The sequence below is a fragment of the Gekko japonicus genome, unplaced genomic scaffold (assembly GCF_001447785.1).
Source record: "Gekko japonicus isolate JY-2015 unplaced genomic scaffold, Gekko_japonicus_V1.1 scaffold552, whole genome shotgun sequence".
NCBI classification, from domain to species: Eukaryota; Metazoa; Chordata; class Lepidosauria; order Squamata; family Gekkonidae; genus Gekko; species Gekko japonicus.
This window is the reverse complement of record NW_015167552.1, coordinates 777,475-794,961: the sequence shown is the minus strand read 5'-3', so window position 1 is coordinate 794,961 and position 17,487 is coordinate 777,475. Positions and strand designations below refer to the sequence as shown.

Genomic DNA, 17,487 nt, shown 5'->3' with positions numbered 1-17,487 from the left:
CTAGTAGAATTTGTATGAAAGGTTGTAGTGTAATTAGATGTCCTTTATTATTAGGGTCATTTATGCTTTGTCTATGATTTATTTGTAGCTGGTGGACTGCTGTCATGCTTGTGTTCATTAGACTCTAAATGGTTAATTCCCCCCCTCGGCCTTTTAAATAAGCATGGTTGTCACTTACTGTTCCGAGAACATTTTGATGAAACAAAGTAAACAAATTCCTCTTTTACTTTTCCCTACCTAGTCTTCCTGGAGCCAGAGACTTTGGACCTCTTTTTTGATCTGTATCATTCCCTCCCTTCAATGCTGTCGCAGTTAGTAAGTACGTCTTTAATAACCATGAAATGATCAAAGAAGGCAGTGCTTTCTGAAAAGTTATCGTCTGTCTCGGTACACGTTTACTTAACATATAAAGCCAAAAAATGGTGGGTGGACCTGAAACTGCACTCCTGCGGCCATGTATTCGCTGATACAGTGTGGAGAAATCTGAGCCCATCTAGTTCAGATTGAAATCTGTTAGGTAACATCGTGGGGTGCGATGGCCCTGTGACAAGTTATTTATGATACCGCGTGGAACCCATGCCACTGAATTGAGACTAACATTCCCAGGATACCATCTTGTCATTGAAGATCTTTTGTAACATCCAGAGCACTTTATGTTGTTGTAAATGTTGGTTTTATTTTGTTTTCACTGTTTTAACTACTGGCATATGTGCCCTATTTGTGAGCTGCCATGACCCCGCTTGCGGGGAGGGCGGGCTATAAATTTGAATAAATAAAATAAAATAAATAACAGTGTGGAGAAATCTGAGCCCATCTAGTTCAGATTGAAATCAGTGGGACTTCAGCGCTAGAGTTGCCAAGTCCGTTTTTTGTTGCGGCAGGGGGCTCCCGGATGGCGTAGAGTTTTCCCCTCAAATGGCTGTGGCCCCGCCCCCAGCGTGCCCGGCGTCATCACGTCACCTCCAGCTGACATGCACTCCGGGGTAGGGTTTCCCCCGGGGCCCAATTCCGCGGCGGCAGAAATCGGGCCTCCAAAGCGGGGGGAAATCCGCCCCCCAGGGGGACTTGGCAGCCCTATTCAGCGCTGGGCAGTCCTGTCCTGAGATGGCAGGGTGGTCACCCTGTGCCTTGCTCAGTCACGACTTTGCAGAATGTTCATATGACTAAAAGCACAGATTTCGCAACGGGGACGGCTGCTCTCTCAGAGTCTGTAGTGATTGTACAGTCCTTCACCCAAAGCAACATGTCTGACAGTTCCCCTAACAAATATATGCCGGAAGTACCGGAACAGGCATTCCTTTTTTCTCCATGATAAGAAATTTGATAGCACAGTTTCTCGAGACACGGTCACCACGTGCAACATAATGAGGTGGTAAAATTTTGCGGGATCAGAGTCGACAGCGTTATATCAGCTCCAGGTAGGGGATTAATTTTCTAAAGTTCCTTCCCCACATGAGAAAAATCCCAGCAAGTTAAAAAACAACAACAGGACATCAGAGAGATAGAGGGGGGGTTCTTCCCACAGTGCGAGCTTTGCACTTGTAGCAAGTGTTTTCTGTAGGGGAACTCTCACAAATGTGAGCTTTCTCCTGTCATCTGAAGCGATGATCCTGCAGTGATCTTGATGCACGTGTTGACCAAACCTTAGGCCCAAAACACATGTTGCTTTTAACATGTAGTCCCAATAAGAACTTGCAGGAGGATACCAGCAGGATGTGGCAACTCAGTTTAGAGATACTGCAGGGGCCTGATTCTGGTTTGGGCTATGGTGCAAGGGAGGAGGGGGGGGGCCCCCCCCCCCCCCCCCCCCGGCCACTTCAGTGCACATGCAGCCCTCTGATGGGGCTAATAATGCCTCCCTGGGGCTGTTTTGAGTTGGAAAGACAGCGCGGGCCTTGGAAGGCAGGGTTGCCGTTTCTAAATTGCGTTGCCATGGGAAACTTGCAGCTGTCATATGGCTCTATGTCTCCATGGCAGTCACATGTAAAATGAAATGTGATGCTGAGTTTTGGGACTTAGGTGAGCAATTTCCCGGTCACCTAGCATCCTACCTTATCCTGCTGACCAGGACTGGGTAATTTCCGCGACTTGTGTAATCCCCCCCCCCCTCCTGATCCTAAGAAATGACCTCTTGTGGACACTCTTCACAGGAGCCAGAGTTCTTTAAAAGTCTATAGCAATCTGGACTGTATATGAGAAACTGTGTTAAGAAATATAAAAGCTTCAAGGTCAGCCCCCCCCCATTTTGGGAGTCCTGAAGGCAGTGAGTATGCTCATTCTTGATTCAGTTGTTGTGGAGTTTTTCCTTTAATGTACAAACAAATATTTTTTTCCCCTGTATAGCTCAGTAGTCCCCTGAGGATACTGAAACTCCTGCTTTTTGTGTGACTGGCCCCATTTCACTGTCCTATTGCTAGGTGTGGAGCCATCAACTTTGCCTTATATACAATAACTCTGGCTGTTGTTTCAAACTAATGTGGAGGGTCTTCTAAACTAACATATAATTAGTACAGTAGCAAAGAGTTTGTTGCTTCCGGTGCATTTGATCTCTTAAATTCTTGTTTTCTTTCTAGGCACTTTCCTGTTTAGTTCAATTTGCTTCTACCCGGAGATCCTTATTTAGCAATCCAGAACGTGCCAAGTATCTCGGTAACCTGATCAAGGGAGTGAAAAGAATACTTGAAAATCCTCAGGTACAGATTTTTAATTTGTGTCACCGGTTCTGGATACTGTTTCCACATTCCTTAAGAAGTCTCGGAGTTTGCCGCAGCTGATAAATCCCACAGGGAAATCTGTCCTCAGGACTGACAATGAGCCTTCAGAGTCTAGGAATTGGGGTGGGTGGGGAGATGCTCTTGTTCTCCCTCCTCCCCATCAACTTTAAATTGTGCAGATTTTGCAGGAAGGGGGAGGGCACTGGCAGGAAGTAGGAGGAACCCTGTGTAGTAGTGTCTGCCTGAGCATCTCCTATGCCTTCTGGGTTAATTAGAATATGATTGTATGTTTGCTGAACAGCCACACCTTGAAATGTATGGGGCTTCCAGTATGGTACCTTCACTTAAGTTGGTGGTGAGCAGAAGAGGACCATCACCACCAACTCTTTTGCCCAGTGAATAGTATCTGTGGGTGCTGCTTAATATTTGGTGGAAGAGCAAGGGAAAGGGGAAGCATGGACCGGCTTTCCAACATTGTGTTTGGGGCTAGATTGGCCTGTGAGATTGATGCTCATGTTAGAATTTATGAACAAAAAACAACTAGTAAAATCTTAGGCAGTGAACAGTGTTAAAGATTGTGGGGAAATCTTCATTGGAAATAATATAAATGCTGTCAAGTTACAACTGATATATGGTGACCCCTCGTGGCGTTTTCAGGGCAAGAGTTGAACAGGGTTAGTCTGCTTCTTGGTAGCAACCCAGGTCTTCGTATGTTTTTTTTTTCCTAGGTGAAGTTAATATTTGAAACTTGGTGGGATGCTGTGCATCTGGCTTAATAAAAGCATTTTGCACCACTTATTTTTTTCTGTTCTTGTTTGGTTTAATCATGAGTGTGTTTTTTTAACTTCTCAGTGTGTTTATTGTACACACATGTATATGTTGTGCTTATGCCAGTTGCTGTATCAGCACTGATCTTCTTTGTAGCCTCTGTGCAGTCCCAAAGTTGAGTTTGGTGCCTGTGCATGAACCTGACCTCAGAAAGTTCTAGAGCCAACCTCAGATGTTTTGGCGCTCTTTTCTCCTGCATGCCTGGAGCTGGGGGGAAAGAGCCCTTCCGTTCAGTTCCTTTCTGACCACCGTGTCGACCACACCTCTCTCACTGAGCTCCTCGATGTTGCCTCTTAATCTGATTCTTCTTTGTCTCCTGTTCACTTCTTTGCCCCCTTTCTTTGTATTTCAACAAAAAAATAAAACAAAAAGAAGACAAGCGATTAGTTATTTGTGAGTTTTTTTCTATCCCCTCGAGTTCCCTCTGAACCCCAACCCTTTTGGGGTGGTGGTGCATGGAACAGACTATTTTCTTCAAGAAGTTTTGCTTTTGTGGGTCGAAACTCCCCTCTACAGACGGCCATGACTTGTGTTTATTCTGCTTGGGGGAAGAACACCGGGTTGAGTCTTGCACCCGCTGTGCAAAGTTTACAAAGCAAGCCAGGAAAAACGAGTGGCACGGCTTTGAACCCAACTTCTAGAATCTGTGCCTCACCCAACAATGTCTTCTCATCGTTCAACACCTCCTCCCCCACATTCAAAGGGAGATTTGGTTCAATCTGTGACTTCTGAGTCCTCCACCGCAAAGAAACATAAAAAAGATAAGTCCTCCAAATGGTCCTTGGGTTCGACTCTGACACACCTGAAACACAAGAGACCGAGGCAGACCCCGGCTCTGTCCTTGGAACTGGTCAAGCTGCTGGTCATCACTGGGTTGTCTACTTCAACCTTGACCGCCTGTCTGGCTGGTCCGTCTGGTGCCAACTGGCAAGACTCTTCTCTGCTGACTGCTACTGTACTACTGTGACTTCTGCGGATACTCAAGGGGACCCCCCCGGTGCTTCAAGTTATCTCCCTTTGTATCAGACTGCCATCACAGTCCTGTCCCATTCCCCTTCAGTTCAAATCTCCTCCCTGTAAGTGCATTCCCATCCGGACGACACCTGAAACCGATCTTCCTGATTGGGATCGAGAGATCTTCACCACTCCTCTACCCACCGGGATGCTCGTTTGAGATCAACACCAACTTGTTGGTCCTGTACCTGGTTGGCGTCTTGCGGTTCTAGTTATCATGGTCGTTACTCAAGATCTCCCTTCTACCATGGGGAGCCTGACCCGGTCCTATTATCTTTCAGAGTTGAGATCCTCTTTGGTCCGTTGGCCCTGTCCTTGACTTGGACCTGATTTCTCCTATGACCCTTATACTCGCTTGACTTCGAGATCTCACCATCACCATTACTAGAATGCTCAGTACCGACGTTAACATCATCATCCTCAATCATCTTCCTGGGACTCCACATAGTCAACCTCTTGACATTGATATTCCACCACTTTCCAAGTCTCCCATGCATGGGTTCCAGGTCTGCCTGTCCCCACCATGACTGTCAAGTGGGTCAACTGTCCGCCTCTCATCAGAGTGAGCTGATCCCATCAGCAGCCTTGGCTCTGAAGCCCATTACCAAAGACTCTTCCAGTTGGGAAGTTGGCCTGACTCCTATGGTTCCTCCCTCGGTTTTGATGGATTCCCAGGTCTCCTCATCCAAACCCTCCAAGTTTGAAATCAACAGTTTGGACCTGTAGGATAACGAGCCCATTGATGCCTCTCCAGAATCTGAGGTGACTCGTCAGGGGTCCCTTTCCCCTACTTGAGGGCTCCAAATCTTACCTTGACTAGTAGAATGCATGGCTGAAGCCCTACAAATTCAAATGATGTCGGACATACTTAAAGTTACAGACATTGTCCACAAATTTGTTCAGTCAGACCTTCTTCCTGCTAATGTGCTTCCAGTACATCTTGAAGGCTTTGAGGAAGCTTGGGACAAGCCTGCATCTGTACTGTCATCATCTAAAAGATACAAGGCAATGTACAAGGTCCAGAAAACTGACTTCAGGTTTCTTTTTACTCACCCAGCACCTGATTCGGCAATTGTTCATTCTCCCACAAAGACCAAGCAAGCGTGCCCCTCTGCATCTACAAACCAGAAGAGGTGGAAGGTGGATGCCCTAGTGAGGAAGCTGTATTCCCTGACTTGCCTTGTCTCCAAAAGCTCAACTATTTGTTGTGTATGTCATCTTACCACCATCACTTGGCAAGCCGACTTCTTTCACTATTGCTGGATCTTCCAGATTTCACCCAGCAGGACATTCAACCACTGGTGGGGTATGCCATAGAGTTCTCTTCTGTACCCCATACTTACTTCAAGTCCACTCCCCCATCCCTCTTCCTTCTGGATGAAGTGCAACTACTCTTCTCCTAGGGAGCCATCAAGGAGGTACCCCGAACTGCACACCACGAAGGGTTCTGAGGTACTTTGTTGTCCCCAAATGGGATGGGGGGAAGTGCCTGATAATGGACCTATGAGGTCTCAACTGACACATCAGGTGACCCAAATTCTGGATGGTCACCCTGCAGACGATTCTCCATCTCAGCCACAGCACCACCATTTTCTCCGCTTTGTAATTGGACAACAACACTACCAGTACTGGGTACTCCCTTTTGGCCTCTCGACTACACCTTGTGTATTCACTAAATGTATGGCAGTGGTAGAGGCAGGACTCAGGAGGCAGGGGATTGTGGTTTACCCATATTGATGACTGGCTCATGGACTCCCAGTCTTGCCATTGGTTGGAGGCCAACATCTGAGTGGCCCGTGACCTTTTTACAAGGCTGGGACTTTTCAAGTCATCTGCAGCCCTCGCAGATTCTCCAGTATATTAGTGCCAGGCTCCATACTATTGATCAACGAGCATATCTACCCGTGGACAAGAGCCTCCATACTGCAGAGTACCATGCACACATTTGTGACAACCCCCACTCAGTCGGTAAGGTCCATCCAACATCATTTGAGGCTCATGGCCTCCACCATGTTCGTGGTTCCCTTTGCATGTCTTCATATGAGACCTCTCCAAGTCTGGTTCTTACGCCATTTCAGGCCCCAGCACCAGTCTCAGTCTGCAGTTCTGTTCATCTCACTGGCTGTTCTTTCTTCCCTGGAATGGTGCATTTTTCTCGACAATCTCTTGATGGGCATGCCTTTTCAACAGCAAGCACCAGAGATCCTTTTTTCCATGGACACCTTGCTGTGGGGCTGGGGAACCCACTGTGGGACTCTTTACGCACATGATCGGTGGACTTCGTTGGAATGACGTCACCAAATAAACTGTTTGGAACTCCTGGTGCTGCATCGGGCTCTGAAATTGTTCCTTCCTGCACTAATGGGTTGGGTAGTATAGGCAGCACAGTGTGGTGACAATGTACTACATAAGCAAGAAAGGAGGGACTGCATCTGTGAAGCTTTGCAACCATGCGATGGCCCTTTGGCATTGGTGTTTGGACTGGCATATTCTTCTCACTGCTCTGGGAGTCCAAAACACCCAGCCAGACCTCCTCAGCCAGGCAGTTTCTGATGAGAATGAATGGGCCCTGAATCTGACCGTGTGTTTTTTTTTTGCACCCCCCGAAGGGGATTTTTTATTGCATTTTCTAATATCTACATACTAAAAACTACAAACAGAAAATTCAGGAAAGGGGAACTACATCTATAGGAGAAAGTAAAGAAAACTCTCTAAAACCCAAGAGATGGTGATCATACATACGTTTACAAAGTTACCTTTAAACTTAAACACAAGTTAACTTTAGTTGAAAATGATCATCTAACTATTTAAACATTTAAATGCTTCGTCAACATTTCTGGTTTCATAAAAAGGCTGTAGAGTGATATATAATAAACTTATTTTTAGGTATTCCAGAGTACGTTAACAATCTATTTTTTGCCCTCTCTGTGTCTCAACCGATAGCTTTGTTTAGGACCCCCCCCAATTTAGAGTCAGAGTTTTCCTCAGAAGATCCAGCCTCTCCTTCTTCTTTGCTCTCCTTGGCGTCTTCGGTCGCACCTTCTCCTGCTGGACTGCTGTGTTGACGCAAAAACTCACAAGCCTTTTCAACAGAGTCAATCCTTTCTTCACCATTTGCATATCTAAAGATTAGACCCTTGGGTGTTAACCATCTATAGGCAACATCATGTTTTTGTAAAAATAGAGCCAAGTCTTTATATTTCCTTCTTTTCCTTCTTATCTCAAATGGAACGTCCTTCAGTACTCTTATATCTTTGTCTTTTATCTTCAAGGTAGCTCCATTAGATGCTTTCAGTAGTTGATCTCACTTTTTTTCGAGAGAATCTTATTGTAACTTCCCCTGGCAGATTATTCTTTCTGATAAATTCTGAATACGATCTGTTGATCATATCTATTTTGCTTTGGAGTTGATCCGATGTCATCTCTGCCATGGGAGCGAGAGCGTCGCCAACAATCTGTCTCAGATTCTCTCCTTTCTCTTCCTGGATATCTTGGTCTCATGACATAGCTCGCTCTTTCCATTTGCAGCTGTAGTACTCGAGAATCTTCGATTTGACACTTTTTCCCCAGTGCCTGCAGTTTTTTTATCCATCTTTTTTTAGTTGGTATCAATCTCTTTAAGCTCCTGCTCCGTTTTATCGATTTTCTGCGTATTTGCAGCCATCTGCTTTTGTTGAGTATCGAGCTTGTTGTTAATTGCCGTAATTTTCTCCAGCAGAGGGCGAAGTGCTTCCGACAACAGCCTTTGGAGTTCCTCAGTTGAGTCCTGTCTAGGGACAGAACTCGCAGGGTTGGAACTTCCGGGAAAAAGCCTTGCTTTCGCTTGTTTGTCTCTAGAATCCTTCAGTGGCGCCATGTTTAAGAGTTGTTTACTTTTGTCAAAAGTTTGTCAAAGTCTCTGGAAGTTCTTTTATAACGCGGTAAGCTCTTACAGTCTCTTTATTTTAATCCATTCGCTTTTTGTAATAGCCCCCCCTTTTGTAGCTAGAATCGCCTGTAAACAGTTCTTAGCGAGGGAGAGTCCCCTCCCCCCTTGTTTTCTTTCGGGGGAGCCGAATGCTTTTCGTTGTTCTCGTTTGTACTTAAACTCACATTTTCAACGATTGCTCACTTGTGTCTAACATCACTTGATCACCGAACGCTTGCTCTGGTGTGCTGATCTTGTTCCCATACGGGACGCTCCACGGTGGGACCGTCGGGGCTTGGAGTAGCCCCCCCTCACCGGCTTTTCTCGCCAGGGGGAGCTCTCTAGAGCCCCATGGCTGGGAGCCCTTCTCCCGGGCTCCTGGGGTGGCGTGGACGATCGCGCCCCCCTCCCAGCCATGGGCACTGGCAGGCTTCTCCCGGAGGTCTGGGAGAAAGCGGCTGCCATGGCGATCGCCAAAACTGGAAACCCTGAATCTGACCTTTTTGACTCCAGTTTTCAAAGCCATAGGTCATGCAGAAGTCGATGCCTCCGCCAGAAGACACAGTTCCGAATGTCTTCTCTAGCAGGGGACCAGCTCAGAATGGGAGATGTTTTCTTACATCGTTGGACAGGCCACTTCTTCTTTCTGTTCCCCCTGTTTTCCTTAATACAGCGGTTGCTTCATAAGATCATTCACAACCGTACCCTCTGTATTTTAGTGACTCCCTGGTGGCCCTGGCAGCCCTGGTTTTTGCACCTTCTACATCTATCCCACAAGACATATCTGCAGTTCTCTCCAGCTCCAGACCTGTTTAGGCAGCAGTAGAGATGTGAAGGCCCGGAAAAAAACCGGAAAAATTAGGGAAAAAACCAGTTTTTTCCCGGTTTTTTCCTGAAGCCTTTTTTGTTTTTTTCCGAAAAATTGGAAAAATAAAATAAAATAAATTGACTATGGAACGTTTTATTTTAACATGATGAATAAAATATTTTAAGACAAGGTGTTCAAATATTTTCCAAATCATTTCTAAAATATATCTATATGGTATCAGATTGATCTAATTTCTGTGCACTGAGGACAAGCAAGTCCGACCTAGGGTTACAAACTGAACTCTCCAATGCAAGAACAAGATGCATTTCTTCCTTTAGGAGGTGCTATTGTCAGAAGAAAATAAAAAGGTTTCAGTTTTGTTTTTGCATGTGGATGGGTATTCTGTTTGTAATAAATGTTTGGATACACTATATTTTTAATATGCTAGTTGTGATAATTTCATGCCAAGTAAAAATGTCCATAGTCATATTTTATGTTCCTAAAGTAACAGAATGACTTTCAATCTAGAAAAGACCAAAGAAATGCTAATATAGCATTTTTTTCAATTTTTCCGAAAATTTCCGTTTCCCCCCGAAAAAAAACGGGGTTTTTTCCGAGCTTCAAAATTTCCGGAAATTTTACATCTCTAGGCAGCAGCAGGGCAGGGTCCTCCACCACAACCACAACGTCTTCAAGGTGACAGTGTGGAAAATAACGCCTTAGTGCTTTCTCCGTGAGTCTGTCATGTACTGCTGAACACCAGAAAGCCTTCCACTCTCCGGACCTATCGGGCAAAGTGGACCCATTTTCCCCTCTACACAGCTTCTAAGACGGATTGATCCGAAGGTGGCTTCCTTATCGGACGTTTTCTCATATCTGATTTCCTTGCAGGAGTCAGGACTGGGATTCTCATCCCTAAAGGTTCATCTTGTTGCCATCTCAGCTAATCATGTTCTTGTAGATGATGGCACCCTGTACTCTCACCAAATGACCAAATCATTACTTAAGGGCATGTTGCGGCTCCACCTCCCTTGGAAGCTCCTTGTTCCTGAGTGGTGCCTAGTGCTGGTGAATCTCATGGACAAGCCACTTGAACCTCTGGTGACCATTGACCTCTGCCTTTTTACTTTCAAGACAGTCTTTTTGGTTGTGATTAATGCTCCCTCTAAGCTGTGGAGTCTTGTGAGCAAACATTCTACTTTGTGAGCTACTGGCATTAAAGTTGTGAGTGAGCGATTTGGCTGCTGCATAAATGAGTTTGCTCTGGAGCCATCCTTCCTGAGCTAAGACAAAAATGTGTGAGCTGAAGCCTAAAAAACAGTGAGCTAGCTCACACTAACTCATCTTAGAGGGAACACTGGCTTGCGATCACTTCAGCCTAGAGGGTCGGTGATCTCTGTGCCTTCCAAGCCAATCCTCCTTACATCGTCTTTCATAAAGATAAGGTTGTGTTTCAACCTGGCCTGTCTTTTTGCCTAAGGTGGTTTTGGCTTTCCATCTGTCGCAACCTACAGTACTTCCGAGTTTCTTCCCACAGCCTGTGGATGCTGGCCAGCAAGCTTTACACTCTCTTGATGTAAGAAGGTCTCTCTCATTTTACTTGAGCAGGACTCAGCCGTTTTGGCGAGACCCTCACCTCTTCATTACCTATGGGGAACCCACAAAGGGACAGAAGGTTTTCCCTCAATGACTGTCTGAATGGGTTATGACCACCATCTCCTTATGTTACGAATTGGCCAAGCAACCTCTACCTACCTGCCTGCAAGCCCACTCCACTAGGGTGGTGTTGACCTTTACTGCCTTTCTTGGGGCGTTTCCCTTGATTACATCTGTGTGGCTGCCACATGGTCCTCTCCATTGACCTTTGTGTCGCACTACGCTCTAGATGTTAGAGCCTGTCAGGATGCCTCCTTTGAGCAGATGGTACCGAGGTCCACCTGTCGTTGGTGTATTGCAGGTAGGCCCGTGAGAGGTAAAAGATTCTTTTGGTTCTTTGGTCTGTTTTGATTGCCAGCGTCCTCCATCCTGTTTTCTTTTCTCCGCTTGCTAATCACCCAGGTGTGGGACTGCACAGAGACCACAAAGAAGATAAGCAGGTTGCTTACCTGTACCTGATGATCTTCAAGTGGTCATTTGTGCTGTCTCACACACCCACCCAGCCTTCCCCAGTGCTGGCATCTCTCATTGACTTACCTTGTGTTGATGGGACTTACTCGTGGCAGTGCGAAGGAACTACCGTATTTTTTGGACCATAAGACTCACTTTTTCTTCAAAAAAAGTGGGAGGAAAAGTGAGTGCGTCTTATGGACCGAAGGTTCAGAATATTTTTTTCCCTGTTTTCCTCCTTTAAAAACTAGGTGCGTCTTAAGGTCAGGTGCGTCTTATGGTCCGAAAAATACGGTAATTTGTAGGGCACTTTCTCCTCAGCTCCAGGCATGTACAGTTGCTGCCTGCTCCCTAGAGTGCAGGAGAGAAGTGTGCCAAAACATTTAAGGCAAGCTCTAGAACTTTTCGAGGCCGGGTTCATTTGCAGGCGCCAAACCCATGTGTGTGACTGCACAGATGACCAGTGTCCCCTCTAAGCTGAGTTAGTGTGAGCTAGCTCACAGTTTTTTTTAGCCTCCAGCGAACATATTTTTGTCCTAGCTCAGGAAGGATGGCTCCAGAGCAAACTAATTTATGCAGTAGCCAAATTGCTTGCTCACAACTTTATTGCCAGTAACTCACAAAGTAGAAATTTTGGTCACAAAACTCCACAGCTTAGAGGGAGCATTGCAGATGACCATTCAAAGATCAACAGTTACAGGTAAGCAACCTGTTTTTCTGTTCCTGATCATTCTTTGCACATGCTTGGCTCTTCTACAATGCCCAGGCTCTATCTGTTGAACATTTTCTTTGCTTAAAACGGCATTTTCTAAATATGTTGTATATTTGTTCCTGTTCTTCTTTTCTGTCTCTTCTCTTGACTTGTCTCCATAATCTTTTTCAGGATCCCATTAGGGACATGCAGATAATTGGGGGAGGATTTTTGTATGGGGCAGCTATTCTAAATAGCTTGCTTGCCACCTGTTGAGAAGAACGTATATCTGTGACAGTAAGGCAATCACTCTTACAACGGTCTTTTCTTCTTTTTGGCTTTGGTATTTAGGGTTTGTCTGACCCCGGAAATTACCATGAATTCTGTCGATTTCTGGCTCGATTGAAGACGAATTATCAGTTGGGAGAATTAATAGTTGTGAAAGATTACCCAGAAGTTATCAGATTGATAGCCAGCTTCACTATTACTAGCCTGCAGGTAAGGGAGTGATAGAAATATTCTGCAATCTTTTGAAGAAAAATGGGTGGGGTGGGGTTGTAGCTCATTGGATAAAGATGGCTTTCTTGAAAGTCAAGTGTCGCCTTATGCGTGCCACTAATATTGTTCTGTGAGATCGTCAGCTTTATGGGCCGTATCACTCTTTACAGTTTTTACATAACATCATGGGGTTTTGGTTCTAATTTTGAGGCATGAAAACAAATAATAAATAACAGTGGTAGCGAACATTACAATGTTTGTAATTGCTCACATTGGGCTGAAACATACTCTAATGAAAATCTTATTTGTTTCTTTGTAGCACTGGGAGTTTGCACCAAACAGCGTTCATTATTTGCTAACTCTTTGGCAGAGAATGGTTGCCTCAGTGCCTTTTGTGAAATCATCAGAACCCCATCTCTTAGATATGTATGCACCTGAGATCACAAAGGCGTATATTACTTCTAGACTGGAATCTGTCCCCATGGTTATAAGGTAATATGAAGTAATCTTCTTAGTGAGTACAACTGTACTGTTTCAGATTTTAATAGAATACTGTATTCATTTATATTTTTTTGCATTCGGCTAACTGCATCGAGTTCACTTACGAGGGGGGGAAATGCTACTGAAATCAGTCAGCTCTGCTCCAAAATTGGGCTGCCTCCCATGCCTCACTAAGAGAATGAAAGCAGTTCCGCAGGTCTCCATTGTTAGGTTCTGTAATCAGTTTCACTCTTGCCATTGGAGTATAGGTTTTAAAAGGGAACCTAGAGACAAGATTCACGTGCGTGATTTCATTTTTTGAGATCTTAGCCGCTGACTTCAAAATCTAAGCCAGAATGCTTACATTTACGCCATTACCAAATCCAATTAGAAAATGTGTTTTACATTTTCCCACTATTCTGTTTTTATGTATGTTACAGAGATGGCTTAGATGATCCCTTAGACGATACGGCCACAGTGTTTCAGCAGCTGGAACAGCTCTGTACAGTTAGCAGATGTGAATATGAAAAGACCTGTGCTCTTCTTGTTCAGCTGTTTGATCAAAACGCACAAAACTATCAGAAGTTGTTGCAGTCTTCTAGCAGAAGTCCGCTGGCACTTTCAATTCAAGAAGGTTAGTATGTAGAGATTTTGAACTTTTCCATATACCTGCCTGTCTTTTCTTCTCCTGATCTGTTTTGCTGGTGGAAGCAGGTAGGAATGTTCCCACTGCAGGAAAAAACTGGAGAAAGTCCATGTTTGGTGAAATGTTACCCCCCCTAGTTGTACACACTTTAATTTAGATGTTTAATGGCTTTTAATGTTTTGTCTGTGGGGGAATGCCTCTTCTTTTTTTGGTGTGAGTTTTTTAATTGGAATTTTTCAGGCTTTGGCAGTTAAAAAAAAAGTTTACTTTTTGTCTTTCCTGTCCAAATTTAACTCTTTCTGTTAATTTCAGCTTTTGTGTGATAGTGCCATGTTTTGCTGATTCGTGCATTAATTGTAGAGGTATTAATATTGCACCTATCTATCATCTTCTTGGTTGCTTTTAAAAATGTTTCTTCTACCTAGATACTGCAATGATGAGGGGGGGAATCACAAGGCCAGATACAGACTTTACTGCCTTTGGAAGACTGTAGACCCATTCTTCTCTTACCTGTTTAGATGTTTATGCCCCAGTCCTAATGAGTTATTTTAAAATGCTACCCAGCAACTATGTGGCCTTCTGATCAGGATGAATTATGGATCAGAAGGATCTTGGCGAAGCAATCCTAGTTGCTGTTAACAGAGACCTAAGTTTTGCTGTGTGCACCAGGACGTCTTACTTCTTACCTCTTTGCTTCTGTCTGTACCTCCTTGCTTCCATCAAAATCTTGGAGGCTTTATTTCCTTGTCTCCAGAGAACAAAAGTAGGCAGGGCAATTGTTTATGGAGGCTGGAAAGTCAGTGATCAAGGAGTGCAGGGGGGGGAGGTAAGCAAAACAGGCGATGGACTGGGGAACCAGGATCCTGATTCCTGAGCAGAAAAGTAGGTGGAGGAGACAGGAGTCTGAGGGAGAAGACGGGCAGTTGAATAAAGGAAGGGATAACGCGTGAGAGGTAAAGAGAAAGTTCATGATGACAAGGACAGGAGCAGTTGTGTCATGTCTGGAGTAATCACAATGGGTCAATGACAAGTGGCAATGAGGATGTCTGCCTGCAAGTCCGAATTGTTGAAGGGAGGATAGTGGGCTGAAAAGCAGGCATTTGAAATAACAGCGAACGGCGGAAGGATGGGGTGTTAAAAGGAGGAACACAAGAGCAAGTGGAATTGGGACAAAACTTAACATGGGTAGGGTCAGGGGACTCTGAAATCTTGACAGAAAGGAAGTGGGGCAGGCACAGCCATTTTGGAAGCCGGGAGAAACTTTGGGCCAAGTCCGTACCCTGTATGGTTGTAACATACGGTAGAACTAATGCAAAAAGAGCACTACTAGGTCAAACCCAAGAGTCTCTCTAGTTAGCATCCAGTTTCCAAGAGCCAGATGCTTCTGGGAAGCCTACAATCAGGGCGTGAAGGCTACAGCTCTCCCTGTTGTGTGATCCCAGGAAGTGGTATTTGGAAGTATACTTCCTTTGAGTATGGAGCTTCCATTTTACTGCGAGTCACTGTGAAAAAGGGAGAAAAAAGTCTCTCCCCGTTCTCTCAGTAGCATTCCGAATTTTATAAAACCTGTCAAGTTTCCATCTTGCCTAATACTGTGTACTGTGATTGGCAGTGGCTCTCTAGGGTGTTGGGTAGAGGACTTACCTTGTACCTGATCACTTAAACTGGGGATTGCCCTGGCCTGGCTAGCTCAAGCTAACCCAGTCTCTTCTGATCTTGGAAGCCAAGCAGGGTCAGTCCGCTTTAGTACTTGAATGGAGACCACCAAGGAAGTCTTGGGTTGCTACAGAGGCAGACAGTGGAAAGCCACCTCTGAACTGTCTTTGCCTTGAAAACCCTACGGGGTCACCATGAGTCAGCTGTAACTTGACAGCCAAAGAAACAAACTGGGGATTTGACGGTCCACCATTGAGTGTATAGCCTTTTTCTCCTACCAGTTTACCTCCAGTAGGTTTGGTTGCTTCTTTCAGTGCAGCACTACAGTCTAATAAAATCAAAGGGAGTCACAACAATGACTGGCTGAACTGCTGTGATGTTGTGGAACGTTCATCTTCAAAATACATACCAGCTGTATTTTAGAGAGAGGCTAATGTAGTTACAGTAGTGGCAACATGCTCCAGGTCAGTAGATGCCTTGCCAGCCTGTTAAAGAGGAGTGGGAAACTTCCCCAGGAAAGATAAGTTACTGAGCAGGTAGCTGTTTTGGCAACTTCGTAGTGCCAGTATATAACTCTGCATGCTGATGAACCTCCCAATGAACTCCCTAGGTAGCGTGTGGTCTGCTACTGTCTCTTACCCTCACCTCCCTATCCTCATGTTCAGATTGCTGAGATAATGTTGAGAAAAGCACGGTAAAGACTCAGACCCTGATAGAAATGATTTATTCCTGGAATAGGAGGCTTACCTTTGAAGGGAACAGCAGTTCATTGCCTTCAGAAGATTAAGGCCTTCAGATATTTTTTGTGTCTCTATCTGTTGAGTCAAAGGATTATCAAGGGTACTCAGATACACTTTTGCAGGCCAGTAATTTTGAACCTTGCCTGCACTGAATGTTGGCAGTACTTTCCACTTTCTACTCTTTACATAATATTCAATTTCCTTTCTGCGAACTAAACACTTCTGTTAGCACAGAACAATAAATGTTACCTCCCTTAGTTGTACACACTTTAATTTAGATGTTTAATGGCTTTTAATGTTGCAAAATAAGTTAATATAATATTAAGACCTCATTTTATTATATTGTCTTGCTCTCTGTATCGATTATGATGCAGTCATGGTTTACTAAAACAATAATCCCCAAGAAATGGGTCATTAACAGTAGTTAACGATTACTTGTGATCTATGTTAATGACTGATTTCTTTGGGATTATTGCTGTTATAAAACATAATTACAGATTATTACAGCAATAATTATTTTGGTAAAGAAAAAATATTCTCTTTAAGCAGCTGGAAAAGCAACAGTACCGAATGTTTTTAAGTAGCGGAAGTAAGCGCAGAGGATTGTGGTGGAAAATGAATTCTGTTTTCTGTGAATAGGGACCAAGTCAAGATCATTAGCAGAATACCCCATGTGCTGACTGAATTGCTTTTGAGTGTAAACTCAAATTTTGCAGAGTATATTAATCTGTGTTACAGTTCGTAAGCAGCAGTTTTGCCAGTATTCAAGCATTCAGATATGGTGATTCTGGCTGTGAAACTATACTTAATTGGGAAATACTGAGTTTAGCAAATAAACGCTAGGTTACAGAATCAGGTCTGAGAAGAACAGCCAGTACTCAATATGCAGAGACTGGGAAATGCGGTGACTTAGTCTAATAATGACAAAATGTTGGTTATGGTTTAGGAAGGTCATGGTTAGGGATGGGCACAAACCGTACGGTTGGTGGTTCATTGCTGAACCAGAAACCTGCACGAACCGAGAGGTCAATTTGCAAACCGAACAGCTTTGTATGGATTTGTGACCCTTGATTTCTGTTCCCTGCCACTTTTAAATACCTCTGAGCCATTTAAACCAAATAGCTGAATGGCGCTCTACTGCTCAGTTGTTTAGTTAAAATGGCTCAGGGCTGAACCCAAGAAAGCCCCTTTAAACAGCTGAGTACAGGAGCAGGCTCAGCTGTTTAGAGCTCGAAACAGCTGAGCTGTGGGAGCAGGCTGCCCCCACTGCTCAGCTGTTTCCATTCTAAACAGCTGAGCAGCCAGGAGCAGCCGGCTCCTCCCGCTCAGCTGTTTTTGCGGCTTTCGCTCCCCACGAATCCACAAACGTCCACAAACTGCCTTAAAAGGTTCGTGAGCT

At 44.6% G+C, this 17,487-nt stretch overlaps 1 protein-coding gene across 1 annotated transcript in view; it reads left to right on the top strand.

The window, feature by feature from the left end:
• The window catches only part of RANBP17 (RAN binding protein 17), a 306,660-nt gene that overhangs the window by 26,379 nt on the left and 262,794 nt on the right, over window positions 1-17,487 (top strand). Inside the window, exons 8-12 of the mRNA XM_015413703.1 lie at window positions 242-315; window positions 2,574-2,693; window positions 12,420-12,566; window positions 12,886-13,058; window positions 13,487-13,680. Coding sequence (XP_015269189.1) covers window positions 242-315; window positions 2,574-2,693; window positions 12,420-12,566; window positions 12,886-13,058; window positions 13,487-13,680 — 708 coding nt within the window. The remainder of the gene's footprint in view (window positions 1-241; window positions 316-2,573; window positions 2,694-12,419; window positions 12,567-12,885; window positions 13,059-13,486; window positions 13,681-17,487) is intronic.